At 41.1% G+C, this 25,281-nt stretch overlaps 1 protein-coding gene across 3 annotated transcripts in view; it reads right to left on the bottom strand.

The window, feature by feature from the left end:
* The window catches only part of LOC147014282 (SH3 and cysteine-rich domain-containing protein 3-like), a 124,687-nt gene that overhangs the window by 14,413 nt on the left and 84,993 nt on the right, over positions 1–25,281 (bottom strand). For all 3 annotated transcript variants that reach the window (XM_085852145.1, XM_085852146.1, XM_085852147.1), the window contains 6 exons: positions 18,921–19,015; positions 14,287–14,353; positions 9,329–9,423; positions 9,086–9,161; positions 8,929–8,975; positions 3,310–3,392 (listed from right to left, as the gene is read on the bottom strand). In XM_085852145.1, coding sequence (XP_085708271.1) covers positions 3,310–3,392; positions 8,929–8,975; positions 9,086–9,161; positions 9,329–9,423; positions 14,287–14,353; positions 18,921–19,015 — 463 coding nt within the window. The remainder of the gene's footprint in view (positions 1–3,309; positions 3,393–8,928; positions 8,976–9,085; positions 9,162–9,328; positions 9,424–14,286; positions 14,354–18,920; positions 19,016–25,281) is intronic.

The raw sequence follows: 25,281 nt of genomic DNA, 5'->3' as shown, positions 1-25,281 counted from the left end.
ATCACCTGACATCACAGAAGAAATGATTCAGTTCCAAGCCATGATGAAGGAGTCAGAGCCAGACTCGGGTCGTACTGAACTGGAGATGTACAGTTTTCTCATCGAGCGAAAACTCACCGATACTTTCCCAAACGTGGAAGTGCTGCTTCGGATTTACCTCTCACTGATGGTGTCAAACTGCTCTGAGGAGCGCTCATTTTCGAAACTCAAGCTTATCAAGAACCATCTTCACTCCACGATGGGGCAGCAGAGACTGGTCAATCTGACCATCATTTCAACCGAATCCAACGTGCTCAATTCCATGCAGGTTGATAGTATCATATCCGAGTTCGCTGCCGCGAAGTCGCACAGGAAGTTTGTCCATTGATGTGGATGACACTGCCATATATTTGCGGTCGCTGTAAGTTGGCTATTAATTACCATTTCGGATTTCTCTTGCCCAGAGGGTTTTTAGAAGTTAGAAGATTTTTAGTCGAAGTTCGTAGTATGATTAATGACAGTGCGTCGTTTGTTATTTTCTTATATTAGTCCATCTCTATCTCTTACTCTTGCAGCAACAGTATTTTTGTGATTTGAATTTAGAATGAGCTCAGAGATCATAGATAAGTCACCAGCCATATCAATAACAATCCGTCCAACTTGTCATGTTGTCAGATTTAATTGTAATTTATGAACATACATGCCAAATCATTCCTGATGAGGATCTGCCAAATCTATAGATTTAAGTTCAGTTGTTGATGAAAAAGCAGTTATAATTTAAGTTGTTGATTAATCTCCAAATTTGGGGGGCCCCCACAATCATTGTGCCCATGGCCCCCCCACATGGTAAATCCGGCCCTGGGTGGGATTACTGTGTGTGTTGTGATGACTCCTCCTTTTGCTTTTCAAACCACTACTGGCAGTACAATCCTTAGGTTGTTTTGCAACTCTCATGTAAAAGTGTTATGCCTGGTGTTGGCTTAATGGTTAGGGTGGTGGGCTTGGGATCCTAGAATCCTGAGTTCAAATCCCACTTGACTGTTGAATCAGCACCAGGTGGGGCTGACTCTGCCTGTCATCCTTCCGATGTTGGCAAAATGAGTGCCAGCTTGCTGGTATCCTGTGTTGGAGTGGTGTCCCGTCCAGGATTGTACCCAATAGCCAAGGAGACTGCTTCGGCAGCACCAATGCTCTGAACAGAGTATGGGACGGACGGACGGACATTACCTATCCTGCAAACTGATAAGGAAATTATTTCTTATCTGCTAAGGCTGGAAGAAAAGTTTCTCATGATTTCAGGAAGGAAATAATTAATGTAGAGTTATATGGAAAAATAATTCAACAAGATGTGACACAAAATGATGGGATTTTAGGCACCCTCCCCCATACTTTATAACGCCAACGAATAAACAAACGTTTATTATCATGCTTTTAAAACGTGATGCATTATGTTTGTGACTGATTAATGTTTTCGGGTTACTCAATAAATAAAAAAAATAATGACCATTGCTGAAAAAAACAAAAAGAAAATGAGCAATTGAGGTTTAATTAAATGTCAAGCACTTGCTTTTCGTTCAGTAAGGATTGAATTAGCACGTCACTTCCTGTGTATTAACGAGACAGCATTATATTAAGAATAAGAACTACGTTCCATAAATATTTTAAACTAGCCGAAACCCCGTCACAGACGGATTCCGTTCATTCAACCACCCTCACCAGCTCAACCACACTCGAGGGACATGGACTGGACAGGGCGTGCTTGCCCCCGCCTACTCATCCCCCGCCCCTGCACCATTCCCCCCTGCCTCCCACCCCCCCAGCCTTCAATTTGCTTACGCCCGCCCAAAAATTTAATTACCCCGGCCCCGCCCCCGCCTCTTCACTCCCCGCCCCTGTCCACCCCCTCACACTCAACCCCGCCTAATTCACCCCAGCCCCCGCCCACTCATCCCCTGCCCCATTTCCCCCCCCCCGTCTCCCGCTTTCAATTTTCTTACCCCTGCCCAAAAAAGTTGCTTACCTTGCCCCCTGCCTCTTCACTCCCTGCCCTTGTCTCTTCATCCCCTGCCCCCACCTCTTCACTCCTCACCCCCGTCTCAACGAAAAGTGTTTCTTCTGCTTCAGAGTTGAAAGTTGACTATTGCCACTATGTGCGATGCACTCTTACAGGTACGAAGTTTCTTTCAGTCCAGGTCACAGTACCGAGAAAAACGTGACGCGACCGCCAGGAGGAGCACAAAATTGGTCCTTCAGTATTAATATATAGATAATTCTCTCTCAATTTGATTGCCATTTGTTCATGTGATTAAATGAATATTCACCATATTGTGTAATTAGACTCAACAATGCAGTACAATTTCTATTTTAAACTTTCAAAATATTTTGTGTTGAAATAAAATTAGTGGGTGACAGGGAGGGAGGGTTATCAAAGTATTATTTCTCCCTAACAGATAAATATATTTCATCTCCAAGTTGAAGAAGAAATGGAATCATTATAGTCCTTCTTTAAAATTTTTTTAATTCCTTCCATTTTCACCTTGAAGCACAAAGGCAATGTTGGTGTTGTTGCTGGTGGTGTTTTGGATGCAGCATGTGGCTACTGGTTGCATCATTTTCTGGAAGCACGGCTGTGCTGCTGCAATGCAGTGCCCCTGTTACCAGTAAGCTAGTACTCATTTTGTCGACCTCAGAAGGATGACAGTCTGAGTCAACCCACTTGATGGTACTTCAGTGATGGAACAGGTGCTCAAACTCAAGACCCTAAGATCTTTAGCCACCACCTTAACTGTTAAGCCAACAGCAGGCGACAAAGGCAATGATACATTGGAAAAATAACATCAAAAAAAAATCTCCCAAAATTAAATCAAGGAAAGAAGAAAAAATTGGGAAAATGGCAACACCAGACCAGGTTCTTTAGCTGTTGTTGCTTTCAGTTCCATTATAACTGGAGCTAACTGTACTATGCCACAAAATGCTTGACTTAAAAGTTAAACCCTAATTGACTAAAGGTCGGATAATAATTATTTAACAGTGATTCAAGGATCACAGTTGAGCTTGTGCATAAATCTCGTGCAGGACCAGGCACATTTGAGGTGTGCTTTTCCGCAAACGACAAGGACATCATTGTAGACTGGATAAAATGACAGTATATGGGATTTTAATCTGAGTTCTCGGAATCATGACCTATGTGTCCAGATGGGAATACCAAGCAGGTCAAAACAAATTGTGATCGGTATGGTTTGACATACATGTTTTCTGAACCTCAATTTGAGCACAAAAATCAGTATTATAATATCTCCTTCCTTTTCCAAGTGAAACGTTCACACTTACTGCAAATCCAGGTCATCCTTTTCTTGAGCAGCAAAACGATACAATGCCAGGTATGTGTATGATGGAACCATAGTTGGTTTTCCCTGAAATACACAAAGACGATGAAAGGTTTAATCACCAATCCAGTATCATTTAGGTTATCGTAACCGCATGAACACGTGTTGTTTTCCCCCTTTACTTATGATTCTCATTTTTGTTCTTTCCTTACCTCACATATCTGAAATTACTTGCAGTGTTTATGGTGGGAATCAAAAAAGTTCTACAAAACGAGATGCAGTACTCTAAAAACGTACCAAAAAAGTATTACTATAAAGCATCTCAAAATGCAAAGGCCATCTGAATCTGCTTTGTACTCGAACTAAACTTGATAAAAACAAGAGCTAAAATAAAAATTGTAAATTTTATCAATTTAGTGTTTTCCATCTTCCCATAATAAAGGTTTGTTGAAAATTTGATGACAAAAGCTCAAATGGTAAAGTAGACACCATCTCAAAATGCAAGAAGACAAAATAAAGAAACACGGAAGCGATTACAAACCCGACCGTTCTGCACTGACGTGCCGTGGATGGGCTAATAAGGCCTATTTGTACTTACTGTGACTGCCCTTTGACATTTTGACCAAATTATTAAATCTTCTCCATATTCTCATAAGTGTTTGGTGAAAATATGGATTTGCTGGGGGCCTCAGAGAAGATTCCTTAGTACCTCTGACTGATATTGGTGGGCGTAGCAGGGTGGAAATTTAAGGAGTCCTTAAGGTGGGGAATAATGAGGATAAATAATGAAGGATAAATATTGAAGAATAAATAATGTCGATGTCTTGGAATATCAGGAGTGCAATAATTGATACAACTCCTGGGGTGATTGGTGGATCCCCTGGGGGCAGAGATCCTTGTTGGACTGTCATGGGGACTTTACCTCTGTACTGTTCAGTTCTTGAGTGTACACACACAGCAAAAACAAAAGAGAGAGTTCTTTTCTTCTTCTTGCATATGGCAGCTTAGCTGCCGGGGTAGCTATCATTTCTTAGAAGCGCGACTGTGTCGCTGATGCAGTGCCCCTCTACCAGTACACACTGGTACTCATTTTGCCGACCTCGGAAGGATGACAGGCTGAGTCAACCTCCTGGTGTATTTTAATTCAGTGGCCAACGGGGCTTGAACTCAGGACCCAACGATACCAAATCTCCACACTAACCCTGGGTGTGTGTTTTGCCTGGGGTGAAGGTTATCATCTTGTATTTTCGTTTTTGGTACTTGTGTTGATAACGTGTCTCATGCAATCAATTATTTGCTTCATAAGGAACGGCTTGCCTCGTGTTGTCGCCATTTTGTCACATGGACAATTGGGTTCACTTATGATTCCTCGAGGGTTAAATTTATTGTAATCCTATTTTTTGTAACTGGCATGGTAACAAGCCCTATGATCACACGCTGATGAAAACTGCTCGACATTGGCTTGTGAGAAATAGTTTTAGTTCAGCGATCCTTGAAGTTTTGGCTTCAGCAAGATGGTAACTGCATTGGTGTGGTTGTTACCTGTCAGGAGGTTGCCATCTACACCACAATATAAATAAAAATACATTCACATCTTTTCTTATGAATTATACACACTTGTATATTGAAGAATAAATAATGTTTTTTTTTTTTTTTTGTATACATTGTCAAGGCTCATATGAGAGATAACACACAACGCACAGCAAGGGGGGCATGAGACAAGAGGAGCGGGAGTAGGAAGGACAAAAGAGTGGGGAACAGAGACTTTAGGATATATGTGGAAGGGAGAGGGATGGGGCGGGAAACATGGGGTATACAAGATGGACATTACGGGGACTTTCAGGAAGGAAAGCAGGGAATTTGAAGGAGGTGGGTTTGGGGTGGATTAACGGGGGTAGAAAAGATTGAGGATTTGGATGGGGGACGATAAGAGGTGGTGGTGAAGAGCTGTTTTGAAGATCTGGAGGGAAGAATGGGATTAAACAGAGTAAGGGAGTTTATTCCAAAGGCGGGAAATAAGAGGAATGAAAGCGTGAAGGTGGCAGTGATTCGTGATTTTGGTAGTTTAACCAGAAAGGGGTTGCTGCTGGACCTTGAGCACCCTGCGGATATATGGTGGGGACAAATCGCAGACAGAGGAATGGGGGGGGGGAGGGTGAGACCGGAGAGGAGACGGGAGAAGACAGACAGACCACCGACCTGCCTGCAGTGGGAGAGTGAGAGGCCCAAAGACTCAGCCTTATCACCAATGATCCGAAATGCCTTGGTTTCCACTACGTGATGCCGAGAAAGGTGAGAGGCTGGAGCACCAGCCCAGAGGGGAGAGCAGTACCACATCAGGCTGCAGATGAAAGCTTTGTATGTGGTCAGGAGCTCAGGTGGGCCGAGGAAGGACTTTGCACGACGGAAGATTCCCAGTCGGCGACTGGCTTTGGAGGCCAGGTTGGAAATGTGGCTTTCCCAGGAAAGATCATGGCAGATAGCGAGACCCAGAAGCTTGAAAGAAAAGACTTCTTCCAGAGGATTGTTGAGAAAGTAGATGGGGGGTGGGGGGGGGGTTCCAAACGGTCCTTTAGGAGAGACATACTGAGAGTGTGAGATTTGGCCGGATTGAAAGACATGTTCCACGTGTTGGACCAGTTTATGATTTTACCCAGATCTGCAGAGAGTGAATAAGCTGCTGCTTGCTGGTCTGAGGGATGACAGATGGTACGGCAGAGGGTGGAGTCATCAGCAAAGAGATAAAGAGGATTTTCCAGAGAGTCGGAGAGGAAAAAAAAATTGAGGAAAACTAGAAAAAGAACAGGGCCCAGAATGCTGCCTTGAGGAACTCCAGCCTGGACAGGAAGAGGAGATGAAAGAACCCCATTTAGGGCCACACGTTGGCTGCGACAGGAGAGGAAGTCAGCGAGCCATGAGTGGAGATGGCCTTGGATACTATAGGAAGAGAGTTTGGTGAGCAGGGCAGGGTGCCAGGCCATGTCAAGAACCGTGTTGATGTGTTGCTGTGTCTTGGAATATCATGAGCACCCCTCATATGCCCTGTAGATAGTTAAGCACAAAATATATAAGTAAAACTAAAATAAATGAGGATAAGTAAAGAAAGTGTTTGTACGACTCAGAACCTAACTGATCATTTACGCATGGTTGTTGGCATAAAGGCTGGATGTTTCTTTTTTTCAAAATATAGTACTCTGGTCGATCTGGAGGTCAACTTAAAACAAATCAAACAGTAATCACTGATAGACAAGGGAGGGCTGTTTGTGGAAAAGCAGAAAAGCTCGATTGTGGAGTTGCTTAGTCTGGGTTTGAATCGCATTGCGGGGAGACTTAATTAAAACGAATATTCTGGTGTTACGCCCAGAGGTCACCACATCTTTTACCCCACTGCCACATCTATTCAGATGGGAACAAAAAAAAAAAAAAAACACAGGCTGTCATCAATTACAGTTTTATCTGATCGAAAATTTGACGTAGATAGGGATATAAAAAAAGACTATACAATGCATTAAAGACAGTTCAAAAATATTCAGAGTTTAATTACTTTATAGTTTATACAAAGTCAACTCATTTCGTATTGATAGACTTTGTTCATAGAGATCATGGAGGAGGAGGTGCAGACACAGCAGGAAAGATGATGAAGAAAGGAAGAATGCCAGGCATTGAAGAGTTGCATTCAGAGATGACAGTTGCTGCAGGAGATGTTTGAGTGAGTTGGACGAAGAGGCTGTTGAATGTATGTGTGAGACAGGGTTCAATTCCAGAGGACTGGAGGACAGAGCTAATTGTGCTGATATGGAAGGGGAAGGGCAATGTTCAAGTTCAGGGGAAGTAGAGGCATTATGCAACCAAATCATGTCATGAAGGTACTGGAGGATAAGGAAGAGTGTGGAGATTGAGATGAGCAAAGAGCAACATGGGGTTTATAAAGAGTAGGAGAATGATGGATGGGATGTTCATGCCGTGACAGCTGGTGGAGAAGAGGTTGGAGATGCAGGGTGAAACGGCAATGGGATTTGTGGACCTGGAGAAGGCCAATGACACTGTCTCAAAAGAGATGTGATGGTGACACTGAGATGGATGGGAGCACCAGAAACAGAAGTTGTGTTGGTGGAAGGGATGTTAAAAAAAAAAAAAAATATATATATATATATATATATATATATATATATATATATATATATATATATATATATATATATATATATATATATATTTATACTTCCACTTATTGTGGTGGCTATGATCAATGGTGCATCGCCACTGCTACCAAGGGAAGGGATGTACAAGGGACTAAAAGAAGAGTCTTGGTTGGTTCTAGAATGTCTGAGGAGTTCATTGTGAACATTGGTTTGAGGCAGGGAAGCTCTCTCAGCCCACTCATGTTCATCATCGTGATGGAGCTGGTAAGCAGGAAGGAAAACATGAAAGGTATTCTGGGGAGGATGTTGCATGCAGACAATCTAGCTGTTGTAGTGGAGAGTAAGTGGGAGATGCAGGAAGTACTGGGTGAGTGGAAGGAGGCATTCGGGAAGCATGGACTGAAGATGAGTATGGAGAGGACTGAAGTGATTTGGGTCAGGCAGCAGAGAAAATAAATGAATATCAGTTTGGAGGGAAGGAGGTCAGACAGGGAAATAGGTTTGAGTATCTGGGGGAACAGTGACTGGGGATGATAGATCAGAGGCAGAGCAGCTGTGGAGGAGGATTTGGTTGGGTGCAAATGTGTGGATGAGAGTGGAGAGATTGATGACAGACAAAAAGATATCAAAGATATTGCAAAGGAAAGTTCTGGTGTCTTGTATAATGTCAGCCTACCTTTACAGTCTGGAGATGGTAACACTGACAGAGAGACAACAAAAGAAGCTGCATGTCTGCGAGAACAACTGGGTCAGGTGGATTGCAGGAGTGGAGAGGGTGGATAGAAGGAGGATGGATGAACTGAGAGAGGAGATTGGTGTATAGATGAGATTGACGGGAGATTGGTAAAATGTTGGCTGAAGTGGGCTGGACAATTGGTGTGGATGGGGGAAGAGAGCATGGCAAAGAGAACAGATAGGTTGAGGGAGTAAGGTAGGAGCAAAAGAAGTGGACCACAGTTGAGGTGGGAAGATTGTATGAGGAGGGATATCGATGAGGTGTGGGTGGTTGGAGAGTGGTGAGAGTTGGCTGAAGACAGGGAGAAGTGGAGTAATATATTCAAGGAAAGGCAGTAGATTAGTACCTTTGGATCTCACCCCTTATAAATGAGAAGAGAAAGATAAGAAGACCTCTAAGAAATAGATCAAATTCACCAAACAGAACTGCATTTCCTTAATCTTTAACTCAGCAGAAACTGAGATCAAACCCAGATTTGTTTTAGCATATTTGTTACCTTGTCACGTTGTCTGCTTTTATAGAAATAAAATGTTTGGACTGTATGATAAAGTTGGCTTATAAAAGATAATGTAAATTTCATTAATCACCCTCATTTTTAACAGAAAGTAAATTTTCTCTTCGATAATTTTATCATACTGTCCAAATGTATTATTTTATTATCATTATTATTTTTTTAAACAATAAAATGTTTACAAATTTAATTCTGAAAGAAGAAGATTAAATGGCAGAGGAAGAAAAAAATTACTGCAGCATCTGGTGTTCCCTCAGCATCATCTCCACCATTTGCTCCTTCTGTGGAAATAAAGGGTTAACTTTGGGTAGAAACAAAGTGGAAATGTAATTTAAAAATGAGAATATTGTGTACATAATGATAATAATAATAATAATAATAATAATGATACCTTCCTCATTCTCATCTTCATTTTCTGAGTATTCACTCTCAGCATTCTCATCTTTCGAAGTTTTTGACGTCTTTCCCTAAACAAAAAAAATCAATGACAACTTATCTAAAAGAAGATCGGATATAGATATTAATTCCCAATTTTGATACAAATGGCCATGCTTTTATAAATTGCCTGAAATTTTGACTGCAGCATCATCTTCATCTGGAATCATTATGAAGTACTAATGGAGATTAAACCAACCTGTTTATCATCATTTTCAGACTTGGATTTGCGACTGGAGAGCGATGTACCAATGCGAAGTGTTTCATACACTGGATCCACTTTGTTTGCAGTGTCTGTAAAGATAGAAATCCATACAAGCTTGCAAATTAATGTGACGATTCATTCAAACATGCCCACCGTACATTATATTTTCATTACCATTCCAAATAAGAATTTCTGGCAGGCTAGAGGTAGTACATGAAAGATAAATACGAATCTAACATTTGCATTATGGGTGATGGTGTGGTGGTAGCTGAGTTGTGAGGACAGTAGGTTGGTATGTCAATGAGGTTGCAGCGCTCAAATCCAGCTGAAGGCAGCATTATTAACATTTTAAATTTTCAGTTTCTGGAAATGAGCAGGTCTCAGGCAAATTACCAGGTAATAATGTGATTGTCAGTTTAAAATGTAGCTGCCTCACGAGACCTTCAGAGATGTGATAATCTGCCTCACCTGTCTTACATGTGATGTCAGTCCACACTTTCTGTTTGACTCTTTATATCCTCAAGGTAACTTGGGAGGGGTACTAAAATGCTCCCTGTCATGAGATTGTTGTCAATGGTCCCCTCACTGAATGTAATTTTTCTTTTTGTCTGGTATGATATTCAACCCCATGCTGGCAAAGGGATGAGCATCTTCAAAATGCAATTAAAACAAGAAAAAGAGCAATCAAAGATTGCAGACCCTCGCCAGGACTTCTTTTTTGTGGTGTATTTTGTGTGGCGTTTGTGTATTGGTGTGTTACGTAATTAATGAGACATAATTAGAACTGCCACTTTATAACTGCTGGCAGTGATGACCGGGTACAAAGACGTCGCGCTTTGATGCAACCCCACTTTGATCAGACACCTGACCCTGACCCATGACGTTTTAAAAATTATTCATTACTCAATTGAATTCAGAATGGGATTAAAATCAATTCAATTCAAATCAAATGAAGACCAATTCGGTACAGTCCTGCATTGGAGTAATCAGAAGGAACCCAAAGCAAAAATCAAAGATGAAGTCATCAGGAGGAACCTGGATAGGATTCACATTTCAGCTACTACTACTCTACCCTAAAACCCATCCATGCACAGCCTTATTTAAAAATAAATAAATAAATAAATAATTCAAAACACAAAAAGAACCCACATCAAAACATTAAATAATTCTGGCTGCCAGACCATGCATCCGATCAAGTTGAAAATTAAAGTATATATTCCACATCACTGCTGGATCATAAATGTGAAGTTTCATGTCGATTGATTAAGCCGTTCCAGAGAAAATATTATTTTATATTTTACTTCAATCTAATATGGCTGCCAAAGCATGTGACCTCTCAATTATTCCTCAACAAACTTGTACACCCATGGCTTTTTTTTTTTTTTTTTTTTTTTTTTTTTTTGTATACCTTGGTCGAGGCTCGTATGAGAGCTAACACACAACTCACAGCAAGGAGGCATGAGACAAGAGGGGCGGGAGTGGAAGGGACAAATCATTGGGGAACAGACACAGGTGAACTGTGGAAGGGAGAGGGATGGGGATGGGACGGGGAACATGGCGAGGAGAAGATGGACATTACAGGGACTTTCAGGAAGGAAAGCAGGAGAATTGAAGGAAGTGGGCTTGGGTGGATTATCGGGGGTAGAAAAGATCGAGGATTTGGATGGGGGAAGATAAGAGGTGGTGGTGAACAGCTGTTTTGAAAGCCTGGAGGGAAGAATGGGAAAGAATAGAGTGAGGAAGTTTATTCCAAAGGCGGGAAAAAAGAGGAATGAAAGAGTGAAGATGAGCAGTGATTCGTGATTTTGGTAGTTGGGGAATATATATTTTTTTTAGTTGGGCTTGGGGAATATTTGTGTTAAGGTTCCCCTCGATCTGTCCAGCCATTCTGGAGAAGAAGTTTTTTTTTATAGGTTTTAAGGTAAATCTAATATGGATGCCAAACCATGTGACCTATGACATAATTTGTGTGAACTTTTTGTTCCTCGTGGATAAGCTGTCATACGTGTAATGTAAATTTCACCACGATCTATTCAGCCACTTCAGAGAAGAAGATTTCTGAAGGTTTTGTTTTTTAAAACAATATGGCTGCTGAATCACATGACTGATGACATCATGAAAGTTTTTTTCCCAAGATGACCCTCAAAAATTTTCATGTTGATAAGATGTAGCATTCTACATATGCAAATATGACATCATAACGAAGGCACCTATGACATCATCAAAAAAATCACTTATTTCCCATGAGGAGTACTTGCTGTGTGCCAAGTTTCAATTTGTTTCCTTGGTGCAGTTTCAGAGATACAGAGGTCCAAATTTTTTCTGTCTTTCCAACATGGCTGCCACACCACGTGATCTATGACATCATAATCATCATCAAAACGTTCGACATGAGTAGTCGCACTGATGGTGAAAATTTTGTCTCAATCCAACAAGCAGTTGCGGAGAAAAACACGTCTGTGCAGACAAACAAACAAGAAAAAGATGTCGTGCAGAGCACGATACTTGCAAAACCCAACCCCCTCTCCAAAAGGTTGCCATGGATTCACCAAATTGTCAATTTCATCAAGATTAAAATTGACAATCTTAATCAAAGCTCAGGTCAATCAGATGAAAATTGATTGTTTTTCAGATTGAAATTGATGAATTTAGTAGTTTAACCTTGAGTTGATCTTTAACCTTTTGACCTCAAAAATGGTTGCTTTCCCAATTCAGTGATGGACTATGCAAATGCTGTTCAACTTTCAAGTTAATAGGATGTAAATTGATGATTTTTCGGTTGAAAATTGATGATTTTAGAAGTATGACTTTGAGTTGACCTTTGACCTTTTGACCTCAAAAATAGTTGGTTTCCCAATTCAGTGACGGACTATGCAAATGTTGTTCAAATTTCAAGTGAATTAACCTCAAAATAAATAGGCTTCTCAGTTGAGACTACCTCTACACCTTGGTAAAGTTTAATGATGATCAGTTTAGAATTGTGACCTGTTGGCGAAAAACAGACAGACAAACATGAAGAAGATGTCATGCAGAGCACGATACTTGCAAAATCCATAAAACAAATTTGACCTCAAAAATAATTGATGGTTGAATTCAATAACCAAATATGCAACAACTCTTCAAATTTCAAGTCAATTGGATGAAAATTGACAATTTCAGAAATTTGGACTATGTTGACCTCAAAAAAAATTGGCTAGTTGAATTCAGTGACCTGATATGCAAATCCTCTTAAATTTCAAGTCAATGGGATGAATATTGAGGATTTTAGAAATACCACCTTAGTTGTTGACCTTGGGCCTATGTTGACCTTTTGATCAATGTCGACCGCAAAAATAATTGGCTAGTTGAATTCAGTGACCTGAAATATAAATCCTCTTCAAATTTCAAGTCAATCACATGAAAATTGAGGATTTTAGAAATCTCACCTAAGTTGTTAACCTTTGGCCTATGTTGACCTTTTGACTTCAAAAACAACAGGCTTCTTCCTTATGACAAACTAGACCATGTGGTGAAGTTTCGTCAAGATCGGTTTAAAATTGTGACCTGAAGGTGATTGACAGAAAACAAACAAGCCGGTAGGTGACGAGGGATCCGCAAGGATCGAAGCGCTGGATACGATGCTTTTCATTCTGACCGATCCACCGACGAAGATTCATTGCCAAGACGTATTGGTTCACATACAATTGTTCCTCTGCCTGGCAAGATTTTTCCTATTGCATATTTTGCCAACTGGCACTCCTCACAGGACTACGATTTGAAAAATAAAACCGAAATCAAAAATCGGCTCGAGTAAAATTTTCTAAATATCTCGAAGTGTTTAATTCCGAAGTCTCGTTTCTCCACATTCAAAACTGTAGGACAAGTATTGAAAATAGTGAACGTAGGTCGAGAAAAAGTATTTTTTCGAATTTTGCGTATTAATTTTGCGTAAAAATGCTGCGGTTCAATTTTGTAGTAGTTATTAAACTCTATCCATACACCGAATTTGAACGTTCCGCCGTCGACGGTTTCCGAGGTCAAGGTCACTTAACATATTCCCTGGTTCACCACCTTTCTGCATTCGGAGGGCTGCCATTCGGAAACTATGAGAGACAGAGGAATGTTATGCTGTCGCAATAACTAGATGGGGATGCAAGGAATAGGCAGGAGTTGGTCCGGTCGCTCTACCTATCATAGAAGCCGCGCGACGTCAGTTACCGTTTGGGTTCTTAAAACGTGGTTTTTCGGCCGCTGCATAGCAACGGGTGATTGCTTAGCAACGAAACTCAAATGCGCACACTCCCAGCCCATATGGCACCTGTTCGCCAAGTTTCATCGAAATTGGTTTGCTGGTTTTCGCTGTGGAGCCTCGCGTTGCAGACACACACACACACACACACACACACACACACACACACACACACACACACACACACACACACACACACACACACACACACACACACACACACCCGACAATAACGGATATCTCGCGAATCCCAACAGACAAACAGACAGAATAACAAAATCGACTGACCAATATATTTGAAAAGTCTTCGTTTTTGCAAGTAACAAACAAACAGACAGAATAACAAAATCGACCGACCAATATACTTGCAAAATCGAAGATTTTGCAAATACATTGGTCAGTAGATTTTGTTCTTTTGTTCAAAATCGAAGATTTTGTCAGTAATAAAGAGACAAACAGACAAAGAAACAGACCCAAATGCAATACCCTCTCCTTTGGTGAGGGTAACAATAGATTGATTACATATAACATAATGTATGATGTGTTTAATAAAAAACAAATTGCTTATTTTGAATTTTTTTTTAATCTAAAGAAAATGTAAGGAAATTTATAATTACCCCTTTTGAATAAATATAAATTTCTGTCAAACATCTTCACCTTGAATGTAATATCATCTTCAATTACATGCTAAACATCCAATGATGTATTTATCACATAAAATTACCGATTGGAAGGATGTCTTTGAAGGTAAACACCAATGGAGTACTAAAGTGTCGTTTGAAACCACGTGGCTGAAATGAAAAAGGGAAAGATAAAGACCTGCAAAACCTGTTTCTGTTCAACTTGTACATCACAAGACCATCTTCAAAAAGGGCTTTTTCCTCCACATCCATTTCTATTTTATTGTCCATACCAAAATTATTTTTAGTCGATACAAATAAAAATTAAAAGCAAATTTTTAAACCATAATTATTCCTTCTATACTAAAGAATGCCTTAATTTTTTAAAAAAAATTATAATTAATATACTTACTGTATAACAACCTTAATTTCTAGGAAATGTAGCAATGGACTTTCAAGCATTAGGTGGGCTCCGATCTCTCCAGAATTGTGACTCCACTGAAACAGTGGAGCCAAAGCTGTATTGCTTGAGTTGTTAACTTCAGAGAATATGAACCTCTGATTTACTGAGCTTTTCTTGAATACAATGTCGAGGTTCAGGGAATAGCTAGAACATACATAGAACGGATTAGGATGTAATAGAACAAAAGGAACAACAGAAAGAGGATTGGGGGTACACACCAACAGCAGTGATGAGGGACAACATAGAGCGATGCAGACTTGAAGAAAAAATAGATGTGGGGAATAATGATGGCGAGGCGAGGACACATGGGGTGGACAAGATGGATACAGCTGCAAATTCTCAGGATGGAAAAGCTGGAAATTTGAAAAGCAGTGGGCTTGGGGAGGGTGAATGGGGGTAGAAAAGATCATGGTTTTGGTTGGGGAATGATCTGAGATGGTGGTGAACAGCCGTCTTAAAGACCTGGAGAAAAGAATGAGATTGAAGAGAATGTGGAAGTTGGTTCCACAGGTGCGGAAGAAAAACACAAGAGGAACAAATGAGTGGAGGTGAGCAGTGATTCTGGATTTTGGGAATTTCACCTGAAGGAGGTTGGTGGCAGACTGCATGTGTCCTGCATAAACCTGGATGGTGGTGGGTAGGCAGAGCACAGAAAGAGCAAAGAGTGTAAGACCAGAAAAAAGGCTGCTCAAGACAGAGAGACCACCGACCTGTCTGTGATGGGAAAGGAATGGCCCATCGATTCAGCTTCATCGTGGAAGATTAAATTATCTTGAAGGCCTTGGTTTTCACAGCATCAACCCGAGCAAGGTGTGAAGCAAGTACACCAGCCGAGAGAGGAGGGCAGGTACTCCATCAAGCTGCGGATGAAGGCATTTTGATCAGAAAGTAGATATGATGGTTTGCCAGACGATCCTTTTGGAAGTGTTAGACAGATTTCAAACGTTTGACCAGCTCGTGATTCAATAAATGTTTGTCGAGAGAGAGAGAGAGAGAGAGAGAGGAGGCTTCTGCCTGTGTATCTGGAGGATGTCGGATGTTAAGGAAGAGGGTGGAGTCATCAGCAAAGAGATAAGGAAGATTTTTTCACAGTCAAAGAGATCATTGATGAAAATTAGGAATAGGATGGGGCCGAGAATATGCCTTGGGAGCACTCCATCCTTGACATGAGAGGAGATGAGACAATCCCGTTGAGAGCCACGCATTGGCTACAAGAGTAGAAGGAGTCAGTAAACCATGTGTGGAGTTGGCCTTGGATGCCATAGTCAGAAAGTTTAGAGAGCAAGGCGTTACGCCAGTCTGAATCAAATGCTCGAGATATGTCTAGAGACGGCCCTGATCTCATGTGACATCGAGCGCCTCCATCCATTGTTGGGAGAGCAGAAGCAGCACGGCCAATGTATAGTGAGTGTCCTGGTCTGAATCCGAATTGACGATCTGAGATCAGGACATTCGAGAAAAGGAATGATTTGATCTTAACTGTGGTGATGGATTCATGACCTTGCTGATTATTGGAAGCAAGCTGTTAGGTCTGTAGTTGAGGTTTTTGCACTTTTTTATGCAAGGCAGTGATGTTGGCTGACATCCAAGCAGATGGAAGATAAAGTCAGGCAGTTGATAGGATGAACAGAGCAGAAAGAGGATGTGCAAAAGCAGCAGGGCAGGTTTGTTGGTCATGTGAGCCGATGCTGTGTTGTCCAGTAGCAGAGTCAGAGTTGAGGTATGCCAGAAATTTCTACACCTTCTCAGATTCAAAATACACAGAGTCCAGGAGCAGTTGGATTCAACTGGGTATGGATGGGTACAAAGTTTGTGGGATTTGGGACAAAAGATTTGGAAGCAAACACAGATTTTGAGGCATTCGGCCTCACAAGCAGAGTCAGTTCTGGTGCCGTTTGAAGAGAGGGAAGGGATGTAGGAGGAGCATACTCCAGAGACAGACCTAACAAGGCCCCACCAGGTTTTAGTGGAGGGAAACAAGTTTGAAAGTTCAATATTGCAGTTATACAGGTATTCTTTTCTGGCTCTCCTCAGAGTAGACACTTGCTGCGGGCTTTGTGGAATGATCTGAGATTGCATTCAATCACATATGCCTTCCATGAAGAGAAGGCAGGTTGTTTCATGGCAACTGCTCACCACAAGATTCAATGTACGATGGGTGAGAGGAATGGTATGATAACTGAAGATGAGATAGGATGGATTTGTGCATGAGAGAAAGGGCAGGTTTCTGTGGTGGCTGAGTTCATATCAGGGGCAGTGGATATAGGAGACCAGTCCTGAAGTGAGATGGCAGCTTGCAATACATGCCAGTCTGCTTGAGTGAACTGCCAGACTCACCAGCACTGAGGCAGCTCTCTGAGCCAGAGAGATGTTGACTCTCACAAGCACATGATCAGATGAACCAATTGGAGCAGAGGAAGAGTAGGAGATGTTAGAGGAGAAGCTGGTCATCACCAAATCCAGAAGGAAGAATTTGCCATTCATAGAAATCTGGGTGGAAAAGTTCATAAATCAAGTCAGTCCCATGGAGTCACAGAAGTCCTTTGCTGAAGTGTCATGGCTGGTGAGAGGTACAAACACCCAGTCAATATTGGTCCATGTTGTTTGAGAGAGAAATGTAAATGGAGTGGTCACTGTATGGAAGACGGTACAACACACAGACAAACAAGAAGTGGGAGAGGAAGGGATAGTCACAGTCAAAGATACTCTTGGGGCTTGGGAGGTGTAACTGTGTAAGAGTAGTATACTGAGTGAAAAATGGAGTTCTTGATGTACAGGGTGTGTCAGTAAAAGGTTAACCACTTCAAATGATCTTTGTCATTTTTGTCATGATCTTAATTTTTATTTTTTTAAATGCAGGAGTGATCAATGATCTTTTGAGAAGTCATTCAAAGTATTCTACGGGAAAAAATGACGTTTTCTATGGAACAGAGAGTAAACATTGTCAAGTGGTATTTTGAGACCAAATCAATTGCTTCTGTCCAAACGAGGTTCTGCACTGAACATGGAGTGCATCCCAGAAGCAAGCCAGCTATTTGGAAACTTGTGAAAAAGTTCAAAAGTGAAGGGACGATTCTCAACATTAACAAGGGAAGGTCCGGTCGCCCAAGAAGTGTACGGTGTGAAGGAAACATGGAACAAGTTCGTGAGTCAGTCATGCAAAGTCCGAAGAAATCACATCGACAAAGATCGGCTGAACTGGGTCTTACTCCCAGAAGTATCAGAAGAATAATGAAACAAGATTTAAACCTCTTTCCTTACCACATCACAACAGCCCATAAATTGACCGATGGGGATAAAGCAGTACAAGTCGCAATGTGTGAGATGCTGAAGCAGAAGATGGAGGCAAACCTAAACTGGATTCGCGATGTGTGGTTTAGTGACGAGGTACACTTTCACGTCATTGATGCTGTCAATTCATGCGACAACATTTCCTGTGGAAGTCAATGTCCAGATGAGGTTGAAGAGAAGTTGCTTAAGGGTCAGAAAGTCAGTGGTTTTGTGGCTGTCAGCTCGAGGTGTGTTTAGGCCGAAATGGTTTCAAGACAAAAACGGAAGAACGTTACCATCAATCAAGAACGATACCGGTCGATTGTCAATGCATTTTACGAAGACTTGTAGCAATCGATGAGCACTGCAGCCCTCCGGCGACAGTGATTCATGCAAGACGGTGCTACCCCACATCCAGCCAATGAAACAATTGCCTTTCTGTGTCAAAAATTCGGACAACGAGCTCTCATTTTGTGTGTGGAAAATGAATGGTCTCCACACAGCCCCGACCTCAATCCACTGGATTTTTCCCTCTGGGGAGCTTGTAAGGACAACATCTACAAGGAACACACCAGATCTGAACTTGATTTGAAGGCAGCAGTTGAGGCTTATGTGCAGACAGTAACCATTAAAGCTTGCAGAAACGTCATTAACAACTTCGTAATTTGTATGAATGCAAGTTGTGTGTGTAGGGGTGCTCGCATCGGACACCTCAACTCTTAGTGTATTAACGCATAATGAGTTTCATTTCTCCACGATTTGTTTTTCATTTTCTGAGTAAATTTTTTGTTTTATTACTCAATGTTTTGGTTAATAAAGTTTTGAAGTGGTTAACCTGTTATTGAAATACCCTTAAAAAGGGCTTCAATATAAAAATAAGCTCCTCCTTACCAAATACTTCTGATGACAAAATGAGAAAAGCTTTTTCTTTTAATTTGCTGAACCAGTTATAATGTTTCAAGGGAGAGATCCAACACCAGGTAATTCAGGGTATATGACACTCACCACCTTTCCCCAACAGGCTGCAGAATTTTCCTCACACTTGTGGTGGATGTTGATCCTACAGAGTTTGCATCGGAGACCATACTTCTTCACATTTCCTGCAACAATGGGCGATTATATCAGAAAAAAGTAATCACAGATGTTGATTAGTGATATTAATCTAAACTTCTCCAATAAAGGTAAGTTCAAGTTAGCTATCTTGGAATTTCACGTTTTTCTACACTATTGCAATAAACTACTGATATGAGAAACAAGAAAGTTTGCAAACAAAACTGTTCTCTGATAGAAATAAGTTTACTTCACTGAATCCACTGAAGGTCATGTCAAGCCTATTTCTGCTCTTGGCGATGAAAACATAAGTTTTTGAATCTTTTCTACATTGAAAGAATAGCCTCAATGTGGAGCAGATGCACAATGGCAAAGAAATGTAGGACAGAAGAAAAATGAATGTGGAAGGAAAAAGATGGATAATTTAATATTATAAACAAGGCTCAATAATAACATTTTGGGAGGGGTTAAATCTGGCGACCCTGCCTGATCTGGTCTTTATGTGATGCCAGGCCACATTTTGTGGTCTACTTGTTATGAATGCTCCTGGAATTGGCATACAATGCTATCTGTGAAAATGCAATGCCACCCACATCCACCTCATCAAATGGAGAAAAAAACAACAACTCACAAATGAAGCAAGATACAAATAGAGTAGGAGCAACATAAATAGAATTTAGAGAAACAGAGTGAAAGGAAGAAGAAGTCTACAGCATAGTGTGGCACATTATCATAGGGTATGAAGATGGCAGTTTAAGAACATAATCCATTGGCCGAAATCACAGTTTACCACCTGAAAAAGGCAGTGAGCGACCCTGTTCGCTAAACTGTCAAGTAAGGCAGAAGCAAGGAGGGTTAGAGGGAGATGAGAGTTTCACTGTATTTCATTATAATTTACCTCCATGAAAAAAAAACACTTCCAACTGATACCACTTTTATGCTACTGCATACAAAGATTATTATGTAATCAAAAGGGATAGTGATGCCTGGGATGAAGTGGAGACATGAACCACTCCATCTCGATAAAAATATAGTCTTTTTCTTTCTAAACTATGTACATATATATATATATATATATATATATATATATATATATATATATATATATATATATATATATATATATATATATATATATATATATATATTTCCTATCCAAACTCCTACTGTCTGACTTCAGGTGCCAATTCTGTTGCTAACTGAAGACAGAGGCATGCAAGATGAATTGCCAGCACCTTAAAACCAGCTTGCTTAACCACTGCTTTGCAGTGTGGGTTGTTTAACCAAAGGCTAAGAGTATGATTCATGAAAGAAAAAGACAAACTGTTGGCATCAGGAAGGTTATCCAGCTGGAGAAACCTCAGCACCAATTGATGATGGGAGGTCAATATTATGGGTGGAGTGCAACCCAAAGTACCCTGTGGGCACATTCATGTGCTTAGGTCAAAAATAAGTGAACAACCTGGAGAAAAACAGTTCGATAACCTGAGTAATCCTTATGATGGCCAACTGCTTGATTTGAGAATACACAGAGCCAGTTAAAAGAGAGATTGTTGTGCGAGTTGTAAAGGCAAATATAAGAATGTTGACAGGTAGATCAAGAGAGGTGGTGGAATGTTAAGTAAAAAGAAGTTAGATATTTGTTGTATTCAAGAAGTAAGATAGAGAAGACATGGAACGAGGACAGTCAGTAAAGGAAAGGATAAGTACAAGTCATTTTGGTCTGGAAGAGGAGACAGAAGTCGGTGTAGGTGTACAAGTGAAAGAGAAATTTACGAAGATTGTCTTAGACGTGAAGAGATGCAGTGCAAGGATCATGAGGCTTAAGCTTATTGTGGGATTAAATGCCATGGCTGTTTCTACAGCATATGCACCTCAAGTCAAATTTACTGGAGGAGAAAGAACGATTTCAGGGAGAAAAGTGAGGCTATTATTCATGGATTAGATGTTACTGATGTCTTGATATTGGGTGGAGACCTGAATGGACATGTTGGGGGGAAAAAATCTGATTGTTTTGGTAGAGGTGCACAGAAATTTTGGGTATGGTGAAAGCAATACATACTAGGGTGAGTATATACTTGAAATGGCTGAAGCTTCAAGATGTGGATACACAATACTTCTTTTAGAAAGAGGTTAGGGAATTTAATCACTTTTGTGAGTGGTGAGTCGAAGAGTCAGACTGACTTCTTGTTAGTCCCCAAGCATCAGAATAAAGTGGTTTATGTTAGTCATTCCTGGGAGGAGTGTGACTTGGCACAGATTAGTTGTAACTGACTTGAAATTTACGACAACACAAATCGAAGCAGAAGAATAAAAAACACCTAGAAAATAAAAAGTCTGGAAACTGAACGACCAAAAATTAGGGAAGAGCTTCAAGAAAAATTGGAAAATAAAAGGATTGTAATTTACAATAGGATTGGTAATTATTGGGGAGAAATGAGAGATGCCTTGAAAAATGTCGCTCATGAGACATGTGGAGTTAGTTAGTATGGGTATTGGGGAAAGTTAGTTACATATCTCGAGCTTTTGATAGCCTGGCATCCTGCATTGTTCTCCAACCTGTCTGCCTTTGGAATCCAAGGCGAACTCCACTCTTGGATTACTGACTTGCTCCACTCTCATAGGCTATGTGTGGCTCTCAACAGAATCCTTTCTTCTTCTCTCCCTGTCAAGGCTGGGTGCCACAAGGTAGTGTTCAATGCCCCATCCTCTTCCTAATCTTCATCAATGGTCTCTCTGACTCTCTGGAAAATCCTCTTTGCTTGCTGATGACTCCACCCTTGGCTGTGACGTTCCTCATCCTTCTGACAGAGAGGCTGCAGCCTATTCCCTCTGCTCAGACATTAAATCACAAACTGGTCAAACACTTGGAATATGTCTTTTAACCCTGAGAAATTTCACACTCTCGCTTCCACTCCCACTTTCATTCTCTCTGAAAGGATGGTACTACAAAAACCCTCCCATCTACTTTCTCAACAACCCTCTCGAAGAAGTTCAGTCACTCAAATTCTTGAGTTTCACTCTTAGCTATGATCTCTCTTTGGCAAGCCACATTTTAAAGTTTGCCTCCAATGCCAGATGCCAACTGGGTATCCTCCATTGTGCAAAGCCCTTCCTTGGCACACCTCAGCTCCTATCCACCTCAAAGGCTTTCATCCACATCTTGATGGAATACTGCTCACCACTCTGGGCTGGCACCCCTGCCTCTCACCTTGCTCAGAATGGCCCTATGGAAATAAAGGCTTTCAAGATCATTGGAATTTCTCACGATGAAGGTGAGTGTATGGGCTTATCACTTTGCCATCACCGACAGGTCAATGGTCTATCTGTTTTCTTCTGCCTCCTTTCTGGTCTTGCACTTTCTGCCTTCTCCATGCTTTGCCCCCTCCCCCACCAGGTATCTGAAAGATGCACACGGTCTACCAGCAAACCCCTCCTTGTGAAACTGCCAAAATCCAGAAAGAGTGCTCACCTCCACTCACTTGTTCCTGTTTTTTTCCTGCCTGTGGAACCAACTTCCAGACTCTGTTCAATCTAATTATTCCCTCCAGGTCTTCAAGACCGCTGCTCACCACCATCTCAAACCTCCCCTCTCCCCCCAATCCAAAACCATGGTCTCTTCTCCACTCATTAAACCACCTCCCAAAATTTTGCTTCTGTGCCCATCTTGTCTACTCCTTGCTTTCTCCCCTCATCGTTACTTCTTTGTCCATTTGTCTATTTTCTCCCTTCACCCTGCTGTTGGCATTTCCTCCTTCACTTGCTGTTCCTTTACGTTATGTTATGTCCTGATCCATTCTGTATTCTCGCTCTTCCACCAGCCTTGACTGTATACAAAAAAGATATATGAAAGAGCCATGGTGATGGAATGAAACTGCACAAGAAGCAAGAGCAAAGAGGAACTGTGCTGTGCATATCAAAGGTGGGGGAAGGAGGGGGGGGGGAGTGAAAGTCAAGAGGATGTAATGTAATAAAATCATGCAAAGAAAGAGGATGAGAAAGAAGTATGAAAAGCCAGGGCGGAAGAGTTTGAAGAATGGGGTAAGCATTTAAATACACTTGATTAAAGAGTAGGGTTTTTTGGGATAAGGAAGGATGTTGGAGGTATAGAATGTTTGAAAAGACGATGAAAACTTGTATTTAGGAAAGAGAAAATTGAAAATTAATGGAAAAACTATTTTCAGAAGTTGCTGAATGAAGAAAATGCATGTGATGAAATTGCTGCATCCAACAAAATATAATTTTCAGAAAAGGAGGTCACAAACAAGGGAATTAGAATTGCAATGAAGAAGATGAAGAAAGGTAAACCACCTGGTCAAACTGTCATTGTTATCGACATGATAAAAGCATCGGGTGACCTAGGAGTAAAATGGATAACGAACCTTTGCAGAATGATATGAAATTGTGGACAGATCCATGAATGTTGGTTTGGTATCATAGTACTTACCATTATATTTATCAACATGAAGGGAGATCCATGACTATACTCATCTTATAGATGGATTTAATTGATGGAATAAGGATTGAAAATACTTGGAAAGGTGATTGAGGAGAGAACCACCAAATTTCAACTTTTTCTGTCCAGCTGTTTAGGAGTACATATTTTCAAGTGAAGTGCACGAACACACAAACCAAATTATACATGATATAATTAAAAAGGTTTTGTTCTCCAGAACGAAAGAACAATGTTATCAAGGTTGGCCCCAACCTGGAAGTGGATGTGTTCACCCACATTTCCAGTTTGTATAAACCACACAAGTGGTTGCAAAAATGTCCCGACAATGTGGTCGAGAAGTTGCATCCATCACCTCTGCCCCTTTCAGCTGGAAAATCACCAAGAGTCCATACACAAGTTTTTGTGTTGAATAGACAAATGTCCATCAAGTTAAAAAAAGTTGTTACACAGTTACAAAGAGAAGAATCTGACAGGCATGTGAATCAACACGAAACAGTGTGAATAATCGTCATCATCGTTTAATGGCCGTTTCTATGCTTGTATGTGAAGTATATGAAAACTAGAACACAACTAGATAAGTCAAGGGTGAACTACCCTTGCGTAACAATATGACTGAGACTGCCACGTCAATAGGTCATTACAATCAGGGTTTTTCTTGATTCTGGATGAGTGCAATAGCAAGTGTGCACAGGGGTTAGTACCACTGTGTATGTACAACAGAGATGTTAATATCAGGCATGACTGGATCCATGCCCACCAAGGGCGCCCATGCTCCCAAACCCAGGCATGGATTGTTGCTCTTCAGACTAATATGTAACAACAGGTGTTATCGAACACTCGATGGGGCTACAGTGATGGTGGACAACGTGGTCCTGAAGTGACAAACAATGCAGCCATCATGTAAGTGTATGATATGTTACAACGAGGCTAGTTTGTGAGTGATATCACCAGGCAACCAAACAGCACCCATGCCAAAGTTTCAGGACAACACTGGATTTCCAGTGTTAAGTGAGCAGCTGATTGCTGAATTCTCCTTGATGCAACTCTTCGGTAAGTGGGTTACACCATTGATGATACCTCTGGTTTCAGACAGTTCAGGTTAGTCCTTAGGTCTCGTTACATCAGTAATTCTGACGTGGTTATTCCCATAGTACCATTAGGCACAGTACAGTTCTTGAAGAGCTGACATGAGAGCCTGGTTTTGAGGTTTTCTTCCCACAGTTTGGATAGTCTGGACTTGATGACTGACTGAATGCTCAGCCAAGCCAATTGAAGCTTGGTGTTGTGGGCTGACAAAATTGTGTTTCAGACCATTCCGATGTGTGAACATGGTGAATTCCTATGGTCACCAAAGCATATACCATTGTCATAAATGATTCTCCGAGCAAACCATGTGAAGCAAAATCTCAGTTTCTCTATTATTCCAGCTGATGTAGTACTGCATGCTGTGAAAACGTCAATCCACCAGATGTGGGCATCAGTGATGATTACAACGATCTGACCATTGATTTGTCCAGCATAGTAGAGATGATCTCAATGCCACTGTTCCCGGGGTGTAAGGGTGTTTTCAGCAGTGTGTTCCTGGTGCATCAGTACGCAGTGTTCGATATCAGTTAAACACAGAGTTTGATATCAGCATCTAGATTCAGCCACAATACATATTAGAAATGCTAGTGACTTAATCTTGACTATTCCAAGGTAACACTCATGGAACAGCAGTTCTTTCAGGAGTTCCATGCTTGTGACTTCATCTTGACTATTTCAGGGTGACAGTCATGGAGTTCCTCCATTACCTTGGGGTGAAGATAGTGTGGAATCACAACATGGCAACCCCAACACAATATGCACCCATTGTCCATA

This window comes from Eptatretus burgeri, chromosome 13, assembly GCF_056783735.1.
Source record: "Eptatretus burgeri isolate ZD-2024b chromosome 13, Ebu_testis_v1, whole genome shotgun sequence".
Classification (NCBI taxonomy): Eukaryota; Metazoa; Chordata; class Myxini; order Myxiniformes; family Myxinidae; genus Eptatretus; species Eptatretus burgeri.
The sequence above is the reverse complement of the archived record's forward strand: the minus strand, read 5'-3'. Positions and strand labels throughout refer to the sequence as shown.